General features: G+C 40.5%; 1 protein-coding gene across 1 annotated transcript; it reads left to right on the top strand.

The window, feature by feature from the left end:
• The first annotated feature begins 4,658 nt into the window (after positions 1-4,658).
• Positions 4,659-12,584, top strand: LOC101142645 (olfactory receptor 7A17). The gene is made up of 3 exons (XM_055371998.1): positions 4,659-4,850; positions 8,913-9,010; positions 9,233-12,584. Exon 3 carries the CDS (start codon positions 9,433-9,435, stop codon positions 10,360-10,362), a length of 930 nt encoding a protein of 309 aa, XP_055227973.1. The 5' UTR covers positions 4,659-4,850; positions 8,913-9,010; positions 9,233-9,432; the 3' UTR covers positions 10,363-12,584.
• Positions 12,585-16,548: the final 3,964 nt, after the last annotated feature.

Raw genomic sequence — 16,548 nt, 5'->3', positions numbered from 1 at the left:
AAATATACTTATTGGGAATATTTGGCATAAAACCAGAGTCCTACACAGTAAGTAGCCCATCCAATTAGAATAATTATCATTCCCTTCCGTTGAACCCCTGTTCTTTGGTAGTGACCATGCTAAACTCTCTCTCTCTCTCTCTATATATATATATATAAAACAACATCTTTTTTCTTTTATAGGAAAGATTATATATCTTGTTATAGATATAAAAACATCTTTCTTCTTTTAAAGGAAAGATTAATACCTAAATCACAGAAGCACTTTTAGAATTAAAATATCAAATGTATTAAATATATTTTTATATAATATATGAATATAAATATATTAAATATATATGTACATATTTTAATTCTAAAAGTGCTTCTGTGATTTAGGATTTAGGTATTAATCTTTCCTTTAAAAGAAACAAGATGTTGCTTTAAAAGAAGAGTAACTTCTCCAAGGTCTCACATGAATTAAAGTGGAAGAGTCAAAATAATCTAGATTTATTGCATCCTTAAACTCCTGCTCTTGGTTGTCAATGCTATTTAGCCCTGTCAGTACAATATTAAGAATCTGTAATAGTGATATTTAAAGGATTCCCACTAGAAAGATTAAAAACAACGTTTGGAGACATAAAGAAGTATACTTAGATTTCTTTGCACAGCCATTTATATGGAACACAGTATTACTTATGGGTGGTAGATCAATGAAGCCTTTTTTATTGGAAAATGTTTTTGCAAAGAGTTCAATAATTAGGAACATGGAGGATTCTTTTGCTTTGCAGCAAGCCAGTTACATTTTATCAAAATTCTTTGCATCTTTGGATAGGAAGGTTCAGTGAATATCTTATTCACCTTTATTTACATACGCAGTGAGGTACATCATCACATGTTCTACTAGGGTGATAATTGGGCTAGTATGAGACCATCAAAAATCCCAGCAAAAGGAGGTGGCTCCCATTCTTTTCATCCAGCCCGAACTGGCTTTGATGCTTGCGGCCCATTAATTTTAAGAGATCATGTGCAGGGTAATTTGAGCCTGCAACAATTTACAGAACAATGATGTTATACTTTTTAAAATGCTAATGTTACAGTTGTAATGTTGCAACCCTATTTAATGCCAAAATGACGATTGGTAATGTTTGGGAATATTTGTTTGAAAACAATGACATTTCATACTTAAAACTCAGCATCAGCAAACTTTGAGGAAGAAAAAAGACTAGGATTTAAATATAAATCAGCCTTTTATGAGATTTGCCCTTTGGTTATATGCTAATCTGTAAACCTTCAAGATCTATCAGACAAAGAGGTTTCATAATTAAAACTTGTTTTTCAACCTCTCTCTAGCAGAGGCAGAACTTATTAGTTACTCAGGGATTGATCAAGCCCTGGATGGTGCTGAACTGTCTGGGTGTGTGTGTGCAGCTATGTTTGATGGAATTCTTCATAGACAGCAGATGAACAACATGAGAACAACCTGTTGGTTTCATAAATACACCTTATTTTGGACCCCAAACTGCTGGACTGCTCCTAAAAATTAGCACATTTTCAAAGGAGAAGTTTTGTTCTTATTGAGGTGATTCAAAAGAATGCGTTTAAGACTCATGACAAGACTCCCAAAAGGTGGTCCAAAAATATCTTGAGCAATGGCAACACTGTAGCAATAAGTAATAGTATTTCGTAATAAGTAGTAAGCAATTGCTACTTGCCAGACACCGTTCTGAGGGCTTCTTGTATGTTAACTCATTTAATCTTCACAACAACCTTTTAAGGAAGGTATTATTATTCTCATATTATAAAGAAATTGAAGCACAAAAAGGTTAAGAAATTTCCCCAAGGTCACAACAGCTTCTAAGTGTCAGAGCTGAGATATGAACCCAGGTAACCTGGCTCCGGACTGCTTTCAATTACTTCACTGCACGGCCCGTCCAAACAACCCTTTTGATAGCACAGTTTTGGGTGTATGCATTAGGAATTTATTTTAACCAGCCAGTTTACCTTTTTCAATACAGTAATGTTCTGTTAGGGGATGGATTATAGAAGGAATTTGTTTCACGCGCATCCGTGTGAAGAGTCCACCAAACAGGATTTGTGTGAGCAACAAGGCTGCTTATTTCACCTGGGTGCAGGTGGGCTGAGTCCGAAAAGAGAGTCAGCGAAGGGAGATAAGGGTGGGGCCGTTTTATAGGATTTGGGTAGATAAAGGAAAATTACAGTCAAAGGGGGGTTGTTCTCTGGGGGGCAGGAGTGGACGTGGCAAGGTGCTCAGTGGGGGAGCTTTTTGAGCCAGGATGAGCCAGGAAAAGGACTTTTACAAGGTAATGTCATCGCTTAAGGCAAGGACCGGCCATTTTCACTTCTTTTGTGGTGGAATGTCATCAGTTAAGGCGGGGCAGGGCATTTTCACTTCTTTTGTGATTCTTCAGTTACTTCAGGCCATCTGGGCATATATGTGCAAGTCATCCGGGATGCAGTGGCTTAGCTTGGGCTCAGAGCTTCCTCTGGCAATGAGGAAGATAAGATTTCTATTAATAGTTGGAGTTTCCAGAAGAGCTGGAGAAATAAATTGACGCAACAAGAATTATCAGAATTACAGATATTCCCAAGATTAAAAGATAGCAGAGCAGGTTATAAGAGTCTAAAAATGAACATACTCATGCATGTATCTTGGTAATAGAATGATTTCTATTCCTTTGGATATATACCCAGTAGTGGCATTGCTGGATCAAATGGTATTTCTGGTTCTAGATCTTTGAGGAATCACTACACTGTCTTCCACACTGGTTGAACTAATTTGCATTCCCACTAACAGTGTAAAAGCATTCTTATTTCTCTGCAACCTTGCCAGCATCTGTTTCTTGACTTTTTAATCATTGCCATTCTGACTGGCATGAGATGGTATCTCATTGTGGTTTTGATTTGCATTTCTATAACGATCAATGATATTGAGCTTTTTTTCATATGTTTGTTGGCCACACGAATGTCTTCTTCTGAGAAGTGTCTGTTCATGTCAAAGACATAGAATCAACCCAAATGCCCACCAGTGATAGACTGGATAAAGAAAATGTGGTACATATACCCCATGAAATACTATGCAGCCATAAAAAGGAACAAGTTCATGTCTTTTGCAGGAACATGGATGAAGCTGGAAGCCATTACCCTCAGCAAACTAACGCAGAAACAGAAAATCAAATACCACATGCACTCACTTATAAGTGGGACCTCATCAATGAGAACATATAGACATAAGGAGGGGAACAACACACACTGGGCCCTGTTGGGGGGTGGGGTGGGGGGGAGGGAGAACATTAGGAAAACTAGCTAATGCCTGTGGGGCTTAATACCTAGGTGATGGATTGATAGGTGCAGCAAACCACCATGGCACACGTTTACCTATGTAGCAAACCTGCACATCCTGCACATGTACCCCAGAACATAAAATAAAATAAAAAGAGTCTAAACATTTTTAATGTGAATTTTTGGAGCCAGGCAGAGGAGGACAGAGAAGATGTCCCTGAGTGTAATAAAGCAAACGCGGAAGGACACTCATGCAATCTCCTCCCCGTGTGGACCCCTGGAAGCAGGTGTCCCTTCATGATCACAAATTTCTGTCTCCAAGAAGCAAGACATGTCCTTTCCCAAGAAACTTTTCCAGAATCACAAACTTTTCCTACTCTTTGCAGGGATGAATGTATTTCTGCAGACTGTGATGGCCTATGACCACTTTGTGGCCATCTGTCACCCCCTGCACTACAGGGTCATCATGAATCCTGGGATCTTTGGACTGTGGGTTCTGGTGTCCTGGAGCATGAGTGCCCTGAATTCCTCACTGCAAAGCAGAATGTGTTGCAGCTGTCCTTCTGCACAAACTTGGAAATCCCCCCATTTTTTTCGGTGAACTTAATCAGTTGATCCTGCTTGCCTGTTCTAACACCTTTTTTTTTTTTTTTTTTTTTTTTTTTTTTTTTTTTTTTTTTTAGTGAGATGGAGTTTTGTTCTTATTACCCAGGCTGGAGAGAAATGGCACCATATTGGCTCACTGCAACCTCCACCTCCCGGGTTCAAGCAATTCTCCTGCCTCAGCCTCCCGCATAGCTGGGATTACAGGCAACTGCCACCACACCCGGCTAATGTTTTTGCACTCCAGCTCAGGTGATAGAACAAGACTCCATCTCAAAAAAATATATATATGAAATTCTAATGTTTTGGCAAAAGCAACATGAAGCCAAGAAATGTAGTACCCATGGTTTCATATGAACAGAACACAGTTCATCTCCTTGCAAAGGTAAATTGCCATTTTCTGGGTATGTCAAGAGCTGAGTTTCCATCACAAGCCAGTGCTTTGGAGACTCAAGGGACCTAGTCAAGACAGGTTCCTCAGTTTAGACTTTGGAGGAAATTTTCACTGAAGGCTGGGAGAAGGTGCTAGGAGAATGGGACTCTGGAAGCCAAGGAAGTCCACGGGGAAGGAGTAATAAAGCCTGGATACACCTCACTTTTAACATAGTGTCTTGGGAATAGACGATACAGAAAAAAAAAAAACAACGACATTTGTTTCAGTGCAAGGCAACGTCCCCCAGGAAACTGATGTGTTCAGGGTTGGAATAACAGGAGGAAAGGTATCTAATGAGCAGACGTACGAAGCCATAAATATCTCCTCTGCTGCAGTCCCTCAGCATATGCAACCTTGGGCTGGAAATGACATGGTGGTTTCATTTGGAGTCCTTAGTCTGGCTCAAGTACAGATGATGCTTCAACTTTTCCTGATGCCTTGTCTTGAGACAGAGATTCCGTCTCCACCATCAACCTGCTAGAGAGGAATTTACACTTCTCCATGGAGACCTTCCTTTCAGAAAACTCAGTAGGGTAAGTCCCAGAGCCCAGTGGGTACTGTAGGAAAGGTCAGGAAGAACAAGAGCCGTGAATATTAACCTGAGGTCACCTGAGAGCCAATCATTGCCTCCAGCTTTGTTCCTTTTGCTTAGAAATGTCTTGGCTATACGGGCTATTTTTTGGTTCTATATGAAATTTAAAGTAGTTTTTGTAACTCTGTAAAGAAAGTCAATGTTAGCTTGATGGGGATAGCATTGAATCTATAAATTACTTTGGGCAGTAGGGCCATTTTCAAGATATTGATTCTTCCTTTCCATGAGCATGGAATGTTTTTCCATTTGTTTGTGTCCTCTCTTATTTCCTTGAGCTGTGGTTTGTAGTTCTCCTTGAAGAAGTCCTTCACATCCCTTGTAGGTTATATTCCTAGGTATTTTATTCTCTTTGTAGCAATTGTGAATGGGAGTTCACTCATGATTTGGCTCTCTGTCTATTATTGCTGTATAGGAATGCTTGTGATTTTTGCACATTGATTTTGTATCCTGAGATTTTGCTGAAGTTGCTTATCAGCTTAAGGAGATTTTGGGCTGAGACGATGGGGTTTCCTAAATATACAATCATGTCATCTGCAAACAGAGACAATTTGACTTCCTCTCTTTGTATTTGAATACCCTTTACTTCCTTCTCTTGCCTGATTGCCCTGGCCAGAACTTCCAACACTATGTTGAATAGGAGTGGTGAGAGAGGGCACACTTGTCTTGTGCCAGTTTTCAAAGGGAATGCTTCCAGCTTTTGCCCATTCAGTATGATATTGGCTGTGGGTTTGTCATAAATAGCTCTGATTATTTTGAGTTATGTTCCATCAATACCTAGTTTACTGAGAGTTTTTAGCATGAAGGGGAGTTGAATTTTATCGGAGGACTTTTCTGCATCTATTGAGATAATCATGTAGTTTTTGTCATTGGTTCTATTTATGTGATGGATTATGTTTATTGATTTGCATATGTTGAACCAGCCTGGCATCCCAGGGATGAAGCCGACTTGATGATGCTGGATAAGCTTTTTGATGTGCTGCTGGATTCAGTTTGCCAGTATTTTACTGAGGATTTTCACATTGGTGTTCATCAGGGATATTGGCCTGAAATTTTCTTTTTTTTTTGTTGTGTCTCTGCCAGGTTTTGGTATCAGGATGATGCTGGCCTCATAAATTGAGTTGGGGAGGAGTCCCTCTTTTTCCATTGTTTGAAATCGTTTCAGAAGGAGTGATACCAGGTCCTCTCTGTACCTCCGGCAGAATTCAGCTGTGAAACTGACTGGTCCTGGGCCTCTTTTTGGTTGGTAGGCTATTAATTACTGCCTCAATTTCAGAACTTGTTATTGGTCTATTTAGGGATTTGACTTCTTCCTGGTTTAGTCTTGAGAGGGTGTATGTGTCCAGGAATTTATCCATTTCTTCTAGATTTTCTAGCTTATTTGCATAGAGGTGTTTATAGTATTCTCTGATGGGAGTTTGTATTTCTTTGGGATCATTAACTTTTTTGGTTTACTTTTTAGAGCCTGGTTCTCACTATGATGCCCCGGCTGTTCTCAAAATCCTGGCTTCAGGTGACCTCCCTACTCAGCCTCCCAAAGCACTGGGATTACAGCTCTGATCCAATTATATTGCTCTCCTCATTGACTGTTAAGGAAATATTTAAGGAAACATTTTTGGTCATAAAAAGTTTTAACTTTTATTTACCTAAAAATATGTCTATTTTCTTAGTTTTTTTTCTTGCGTTAGTTAAAATACTTTGTCTACACTAAGATCTTATATGTAGTTATCTATGTATTCGTCTAACATATATTGCTGACTTTTACACTGAGGTCTTTAAATCTGCTAATTCTTTGTAAAATGTGAGTCGGGAGACACACTTCATTTTCTCCCAGGTAGATAGCTATTTATTTCTGCTTTTATTCAACAATCTGGTCTTTTGCAACTAAACTGGATTGCAATCTTGTCATATTTTAATACCCATATATACTAGGACTTACTTCCTGACTTATTCAATAAGTCGAGAGTATCTTCTATGTGCCAGAACATTTTAGAAACATTGTGTATTATATAATTTTATGTCTAGGTCTTTGCCAATAAACTAAATCATTTGATATCATTAAATTATTCTTATTGTTTATCTTGGCTTGGTTAACTTTTTATGTACCATAACATTTAAAAAATATAGTTGTTTGGAAATCACTTCATTTACCCTGGCTTTAATCCTATAGCATTCTTTTTATTTTATCACGTCTCATTGCTTTAACTTTTTTCTACATAATACAGACATACTCATACACCTTTGTGAAAATACAAACTTAAAGCAGGGAAGTTCCTGCTCATTTGACTCATGCATTATAACAGAGAAGACAAAGTAAAATGTAACAAATGTGTCTATGACACAATGTCCTCAGGGATGAAATCATATGGAGAATTTCATTCTGCAGAAAAGGAGACAGTTACCATAGTGTGTGCAGGATTTTTTCTTTTCTTTTTTTCTTTTTTTGAGACAGAGTTTCGCTCTTGTTGCCCAGGCTGGAGTGCAATGGCGCAATCTCAGCTCACTGCAACCTCCGCCTCCCGGGTTCAAGCGATTCTCCTACCTCAGCCCCCCGAGTAGCTGGGATTACAGCCACCTGCCTCCACACCTGGCTAATTGTTGTATTTTTAGTACAGACAGGGCTTCGCCACGTAGGCCAGGCTGGTCTCGAACTCCTGACCACAATTGATCTACCCACCTCGGCCTCCCAAAGTGCTGGAATTAGAGGCGTGAGCCACGGTGCCCAGCCAGGATTCAATAGTATGGTCTAGGAAGGACATTGCATGTTACAGGAAGACCAGAACCAGAGCTAGTGCAATTCCATAGGATTGTCAAAAAGAGTTCAAATCCCAAAGACCCTGAATAATTAAAGAAGAGATGCCACATGAATAATTAAAGAAGAGAAATGAGAAGGCTGTCTCACGTGCTATCAGACCATTTCTGAAATCTCATGGGGAAAGATAATTTGAAATCGACAACTTGCCTGGTATTCGTTTCTTTCTAACAGTGTAACTAGGGTGAGAAAAGCACAAGAGTAACATGGCTCCAGGGAGCTACAGTGTGCTGCATGCATGTAGGCAATGTGTGTGTGTGTGCGTGTGTGCACGCACCTTTAGCATAAAAGCAGGTTGCAGAGAAAGGGGATTTGGGCTCTGTATTCCAAAAGGTGTCTCATAATAGAAAAGCCAGAAGTCAAAGACACGGCGGGAAAAAAAGAGGGGATGCATTACACATACTGAGACGCCTTCGCAGGCAAATTAATAAAATGCAAATGCAACAGCATCTGGTCAGACGGACTCCTTGTGTCTTTAAGTTTCAGCAGCTTCAAGGCCACCTCATCCCACAACATCCTCTGAAACCATCTCTCATCACTCTCTTCCTGTACATTCCCCTGACACACTGGCTTCCTTGAGCACCTTGAACATCTGAAAGAAGCACATTCTGTGAAGTCTTCCATTGAGCCTTCCTTCCCCTTGCACAGACTCCAGCAAGGGACATGATGACTCTCGCCCTGTCTTCATTCTACTCTCTGTTCAGTTTTTAGCTTGTCTGCTGATCTTGTCTGTACACCTACTAAAAGTAACACTTTCTATCCTTTTTACTCATAGGACTAACCACCCACTGGCATAGTATATATGTATTTGTTCCCGTTATTTGATTGTGGGGACTCTGTTTTATAGCACCATTGACTCATTATCTATACAGTACCCTGAACATCAACTTATTTTTTATTCCACAAACGCATGAATGATTTTTCTCTTTAATGATACTGTAGAATACATGCCCTCAGGGAAACGCTGAGAGAGAGAGAGAGAGAGAGCGTGGTCTAGGAATTCCTAATCAGAGATGGCAAGGAGATCTTCTAACAGGGACCAGATTTACACACAAAACATAGAAAACAGCTTCTTGTAGAATGGAGATTACTAGAGGCCGGGGCAATTGGTATGGAGGCTTGAGGTGATGTCGGTCAAGGGATACAAGATGATAATTAGATAGAAGGAATAACTTCAAAATATTTATTTTACAGCATGGTGAATATAGTTCATGATGATATATTGAATTATTGGAAAATGCCAAGAAAATGGATGTTAAGTGTTCTCGCCACAAGAATGATGACTATATGAGGTAATACTAATGTTAATTGGCTAGATTTAGCCAATCCACAATGTAAATATACTTCCACATGTGATGTTATAAATGATAAATGCATACTATTTTATCTGTCACCATAGAAATAAATAATTTTTAAAGGAAAAATAAGTTCTTGACTCTGGAGTATAAATGAGAGAATTTCTGATAGGTTTGTAATGCATAATTACATTGTCATATTCTCTCTCTTTTTGGTAGTCACATTGAAAAGATGCAACCAAGCCTGGGCACAATGGCTTATGCCTATAATCTCAGCACTTTTGTAGGCTGAAGTGGGAGGATCGCATGAGTCCAGGAGGTTCAGACCAGCGTTGGCAACAGAGTGAGAGACCCTGTCTATGTTAATAAATAAATAAATAAATAAATAAATAAATAAATAAATAAATAGAAAAAAAAAGATGGAACCAGAGAATGACACATGGATTTCAGAATTTGTTCTTCTGGGACTTTCTGAGGAACCAGAATTGCAGCCCTTCCTCTTTGGGCTGTTTCTGTCCATGTACCTGGTCACTGTGCTCGGGAACCTGCTCATCATCCTGGCCACAATCTCAGACTCCCACCTCCACACCCCCATGTACTTCTTCCTCTCCAACCTGTCCTTTGCAGACATCTGTTTCATCTCCACTACAATCCCAAAGATGCTCATTAACATCCAGACACAGAGCAGAGTCATCACCTATGCAGGCTGCATCACCCAGATGTGCTTTTTTGTACTTTTTGGAGGGTTAGACAGCTTACTCCTGGCCGTGATGGCCTATGACCGGTTTGTGGCCATCTGTCATCCTCTGCACTACACGGTCATCATGAACCCTCGGCTCTGTGGACTCCTGGTTCTGGCATCCTGGATGATTGCTGCCCTGAATTCCTTGTCACAAAGCTTAATGGTGTTGTGGCTGTCCTTCTGCACAGACTTGGAAATCCCCCACTTTTTCTGTGAACTTAATCAGGTCATCCACCTTGCCTGTTCTGACACCTTTCTTAATGACATGGGGATGTATTTTGCAGCAGGGCTGCTGGCTGGTGGTCCCCTTGTGGGGATCCTTTGCTCTTATTCTAAGATAGTTTCCTCCATACGTGCAATCTCATCAGCTCGGGGGAAGTACAAGGCATTTTCCACCTGTGCATCTCACCTCTCAGTTGTCTCTTTATTTTGTTGTACGGGCCTAGGTGTGTACCTTACTTCTGCTGCAACCCACAACTCACACTCAAGTGCAACAGCCTCAGTGATGTACACTGTGGCCACCCCCATGCTGAACCCCTTTATCTACAGTCTGAGGAATAAAGACATAAAGAGGGCTCTGAAAATGTCCTTCAGAGGAAAGCAATAAAAGGGCCATTTTTCAAGAAATAACTGTGATTTCAGAGCTTTAAGTCTCATAGTCAGAAATTGTGATTCACGAATCAGGTTGTGAAAGTGGAATTTGCTCCTTCTATTTTTTCTCAGAGTTTCAATTTCTTTGATCTCAACTGACATAGAATTTAATGTATTCCTTTATAAAGCTTTCTGCTCTCTGATATCCAATCTTTTTTTTTTTGTCATTTTCCTACTTTCCCAATGTTTTTCCCAAACTAGGGTCAGAAACAAGGTGGAGATTCCTGTTTTTCTCCTACACTTGTGGGTTGCATTAGTCCTGCAGAATCAATTGCACCTGGCAGCCATAAGGTCATTAATATAATTTTATTTTAGATAAATATCTGAGAAGACAGTTTTTCACTTTGAGCTCATTCCTTTCTCCACCACCACCTTAAGTGTTCTTCCTGGTCATGTAAACTTTACACCACACTAGTGTGCATTTTAGCTCGTCATGGCATTTATTTTTTTAGATGGAGTCTCGCTCTGTCACCCAGGCTGAAGTGCAGTGGCGTGATCTCAGCTCACTGCAACCTCTGCCTCCTGGGTTCAAGCAATTCTCCTGCCTCAGCCTCCCAAGAAGCTGGGATTACAGGCATGTGGCACCATGCCCGGCTAATTTTTGTATTTTTAGTAGGGAAGGGGTTTCACCATGTTGGCCAGACTGGTCTCGAACTCCTGCCCTCAGGGGATCCGCCTGCCTCGGCCCCCCAAAGTGCTGTCATCATGGCATTTTATCCTACTCATTAGGGTCCTGTCCTCTATTCAGTTCAGTGTCCACAGTGCCTGCTCAATTCCCTGGAAAGAGTAAGAAGGTAAAAATTTCCTATCAAGTTCAGGCACGGTGGCTCACGCCTGTAATCCCAGCACTTTGGGAGGCCAAGGCAGGCGGATCACCTGAGGTAGGGAGTTGGAGACCAGGCTGACCAACAGGGAGAAACCCCATCTCTACCAAAAATACAAAATTAGCTGGGCGTGGTGGCGCACGCCTGTAATCCCAGCTACCCAGGAGACTGAGGCAGGAGAATGGTTTGAACCCGGGAGACGGAGGTTGCAGTGAGCCAAGATCACAGCATTGCCCTCCAGTCTGGGCAACAAGAGCGAAACTCCATCTCAAAAAAAAATAAATTGCCTATCAAATTCACACTTCAAGTGTAGTCTGCACAGAAAAATAAATTTGTGTGAATCAATTGATTTCATTTGGACTTAGATTACAAAAACATCTGAAAGAATATGGATTAAAAAATTTATTCATAACTGAAAGAATAAATGCTTAATGGGGTGGGTACCCCATTCACCACGATGTGATTATTATATATTGCATGCCTGTATCAAAACATCTCATGTACCCCATAAGTATATACATCTACTATGTACCCACAAAAATATAAAAGAAAAAAAAGATAGAGTAAAATTTTCGGCCCGGCATGGTGGCTCACGCCTGTAATCCCAGAACTTTGGGAGGCTGAGGCAGGTGGATTACCTGAAGTCAGGAGTTCAAGACCAGGCTGGCCAACATGGTGAAACCCTGTCTCTACTAAAAATGCAAAAATTAGCCGGGCATGGTGGCACATGCCTGTAATCCCAGCTACTCAGGAGGCTGAGGCAGGAGAATCACTTGAACCTGGGAGGTGGAGGTTGCAGTGAGCTGAGATCACACCACTGCACTCCAGCCTGGGTGACAGAGACTCCATCTCAAAAAAAAAAAAAAAAAACCAGTCATACATTGAATTGCATTGGGAGATTTGATTTGATGATATACATCTACTTATAGAGGCTTGGTGCCCATTTGTAATGAGGTTTGTTAGTCCAAGGGAAGGATTTGGAATCACAGTCTATGTAGTTTCATTATATCATTTTACTGTTTCTGCTTAAAAATTTACAGTGCTACACACAAATAAGACTCCTTCTATTGTCCTGCTTAATATCTTCCTTTTAAAATATTGTGTCTTAGCCATTAAAATGTAGGTAAGTGAACAATGTGTGTATTTAACTTGTCATCAGTTCATTTGTCTCTTTTATACTCTAACTCTCTTCAATCCTTATAATCAAATGGTGACTCACAAAGGAACCTGAATTTCTAACCAGCATTGGCTTGGAGAATAGAGACTTGTGAATCAGAATCACAATTTATATCTACAAATACATACACGTTCTTTCAAAATCTCCTAGCTCCCTAGAAGGGAATCTAATAGGTAGTCTCATTTTTTATACAGTTATCTGAAATAAACATGAATGCTGCCTTTAAATATCAGAACAAATGTCCAAAAATAAGAGGCATTAAATTATTCTGAATTGTTTTGTTCTGCTTGCATTGATTGTATCAGTAAGCTACTGCTGCATAACAAGCTATACTAATAGAAAATGGTTTAATGACATGCTTTTATTTCCACATAGGGAGCTATACTAAAGAAGATTTTATAATAAGGATTAATACATATGAATATTGGAGGAGACAAAAACATTGAGTCCATAGGACCATCCAAATCTAGTTCGTTTTTTCAATTTTGGACATGGTAAATGGAGAGGAAGATCAGTAGAAGTGGTGGGATCTCACAATAACTCTTATTTCTTCTTAATACTGAACATCTCATGACTGCTCAAATCCTGATAGAAAAAGCAGTCTTATGTTCAAGCTCAATGTCAACCATTTCAGGGACATAGATTCTTCCCAAATGAGGTATCATCAAGACCCAGAGCCAGGATGGAGAAGGACAATTGTCATAAAGACAATAGAGGACTCAATAAATAAGTAAAAAATAAAAATTATCTATCTGGGGGTGAAACAGACATGCAAATATTGTGCACTTCTGTTGACATTAAGTGTTTATGAATTACATTCTATAGACTTTCAACAAGTAACATAAGATTTCTATGAAGAGTTGGAGGAGTTCCCAGAAGAGCTAGAGGATTAATATCATCCACCAAGAAACATCAGCTTTATAGATATTCCTAAGAGAAGAAGGTAGTAGAACAGCTTGAAAGAGTCTAAAAATTCCTTAATATGACTATTTGGAGGCAATATGAGAGTAACACAGATGATGTCCCTGAATTCAACAAAGTATAGAATGATGGCCTCTCAAGTTCTCTTCTCCCTATACAGGGCCCTAGATAGAAGTCCTCCTTCATGATCACAACTTGCTGTCTCCCAGGAGCAGGGCAATGCTAGACTCACTTCCTGTCCCCAAACACCATTCTGGTGTCACCATGAGCCTAGGAAATGGGGAGTTGGAACCTAGTCACTATAGCTGCTCTCCATTGAACAGCTCCTCTGTGCCAAGGAATTTCCAGCGAGCTTTAAACTGTTATTGCTGTTCATATCCTTCGCCCACTTTTTGATGGAGTTATTTGTTTTTTTCTTGCAAATTTGTTTAAGTTCCTTGTAGACTCTGGATATTAGACCTTCGTCAGGTGGATAGATTGCAAAAATGTTCTCCCGTTCTGTAGGTTGCCTGTTCACTCTGATGATAGTTTCTTTTGCTGTGCAGAAGCTCTTTAGTTTAATTAGATCCTATTTGTCCATTTTGGCTTTTGTTACCACTGCTTTTATTGTTTTAGTCATGAAGTCTTGGACCACGCCTATGTCCTGAAACTGGAAACCATCATCCTCAGCAAACTAACACAGGAACAGAAAACCAGACACCACATGTTCTCACTCATAGGTAGGAGTTGAACAGTAAGAACACATGGACACAGGGAGAGAAACATCATACACTGGCGACTGTTGGCAGGGTTGGGGAGGAAAGGGGAGGGGGAGCATTAGGACAAATACTTAATGCATGCGGGGCTTAAAACCTAGATGACAGGTTGATAGGTGCAGCAAACCACCGTGGCACATGTATACCTATGTGTAACAAATCTGCATGTTCTGCACATGTATCCCAGAACTTAAAGTAAAATTTAAAAAAACTGTTACTTACTTCTCACATAAATTCTACAAGGTGGGTGGAATTTCTAAAAGTTTTTTATCCTACTGTGAGGGAAGTACTCAAGAGGCTTGTATAACCTTGTTTCTGCAGAAGCTGAGCCACTGAGGGAAACATTTGACCTCCTAAAGGCAGACATGAGGTATGTGGTAGGATTCTTGGTGAAAAAGGTTTAAAAGTAGTTTTCTTTGACTCTAACACTGGATCCTCAAAGAGTGCTTCACAGAACAGAATGAACAGCATCAACATCAACAGGGAAACAGCCACAAATGCACAACGTCTATGCCTACCCTCAATGTCCCAAATCAGAATCTGCATTTGAACAAGGTCCCAAATGAATTATAAAAGCTTTCAATTTGAGTATATTCTTTTCCAAAACATTCTCTCAACCTCTCCAATGTTAACATGTTTATGGATACTTCTGGTGTAGACTGTTCTGTGCATTGTGAGATGTTGAACAGCAATCCCTGGCTTTAATCCACTAGGTTCCAGTAGCACCTCCCTAGGTGAAAACAACAAAAAATGTATCCAGACATTTCCAAGTGTCTCATGGAAGGACAATCATCCCTGGTTGAGAACCACTGACCGAGACTGTGAGAACTGGAAACAATTTTTTTTTTGTTTTGTATTGTTTTGTTTTGTTTTGTTTTGTTTTGTTTTGAGACCAAGTCTCGCTCTGTCACCCAGGCTGGAGTGCAGTGGTGTGATCTTGGCTCACTGCAACCTCTGCCTCCTGGGTTCAAGCGATTCTCCTGCCTCAGCCTCCCGAGTAGCTGGGACTACAGGCACCTGCCACCACGCCCAGCTAATTTTTTGTATTTTTATTAGAGATGGGGTTTCACCATATTGGCCAGGCTGGTCTCGAGCTCCTGACCTCGTGATCCACCCACCTTGGCCTCCCAAAGTGCTGGGATGAGCCACCGCCTGCAGCCAAGAACTAGAAACATCTTGATGGAGTTCCAATCAAACTTCATCCTTCCCTCAGTTCATAACACTGGGCAGATCACTTAACCCTTCTTAGCCCCAATTCTGCAAATGTAGAAAGAGGCTCCTCGTAGCATTGGAATGTGAAAAAATGAGGCACATTACATATGACATTAAATGAGACAAACCATGTAAGATTCCAACTTCAGCGCATGGTGCATAAAATGTGTAATTATATCCCTTGCAATAGCCAAATGTTTCATAAATTAAGGATTAAACGACAACACTTTCTTGTGTATACAAGCATGAAACTCCTAATTGTTTTGTCGATAGCATCAGGAAGCCAAGGATTATACTAACTATCAATGGTTTTATAGCAAATGAACACATTGTCTCCATTGTTGGAGAGGGAATAGCAATTTTCTGGAGATGTCAATAAAACTATGTTCTTACCAGAAGTCAATACGTTGAGTTTCCAAGGGCCCTGGTGAAGACATATTCTTTGTCTTAATCTTTGGAGACAATTTTAACTCAAGTTTCAGCAAAAGTGCTAAGCAGGTTAGACCATCGTCAGGTGGGAGATTTCACAGACAAGAAGTAATGAAGTCTGGATTCACCTGACTTCTAGCCTGATCTCTTTGGAACAGAATCAGCAGAAAAATCTTTCTTCTTTTCCAGACCTGTGTCCAACGAAAAATCAGGTGCTCATGCAACTCATAATTGCAAAAATATGGAACCAACCTAAATGCCCACCAAACAATGAGTGGATAAAGAAATTGTTATATATACACACACACCGTGGAACACTACTCAGCCATGAAAAGGATGAATTGATGGCATTCGTAGCAATCTGGATGGAAATTGAAGACCATTATTCTAAGTGAAGTAACTCAGGAATGGAAAACCAAACATCATAGGCTCTCACTCATGAGTAGGAGCTAAGCTATGAGGTTGCAGAGGCATAAGAATGATACAATGGATTTTGGGGACTTGGGGAAAGGGTGGGAGGGGGATGGGGAATAAAAGACTATCCATGGGGTACAGCGTACACTGCTCAGGTGATGAGAGCACCAAAATCTCAGAAATCACCGCTAAAGGCCAGGCGCGGTGGCTCATGCCTGTAATCCCTGCACTTTGGGAGGCCGAGGCGGGCAGGATCACGAGGTCAGGAGATCGAGACCATCCTGGCTAACACGGTGAAACCCCGTCTCTACTAAAAATACAAAAAATTAGCCGAGCGTGGTGGTGGGCGCCTGTAGTCCCGGCTACTAAGGAGGCTGAGGCAGAAGAATGGCGTGAATCCGGGAAGCGGA

This window comes from Gorilla gorilla, chromosome 20, assembly GCF_029281585.2.
Source record: "Gorilla gorilla gorilla isolate KB3781 chromosome 20, NHGRI_mGorGor1-v2.1_pri, whole genome shotgun sequence".
Lineage (NCBI taxonomy): Eukaryota > Metazoa > Chordata > Mammalia > Primates > Hominidae > Gorilla > Gorilla gorilla.
This window is presented reverse-complemented; position numbering and strand designations above follow the sequence as displayed.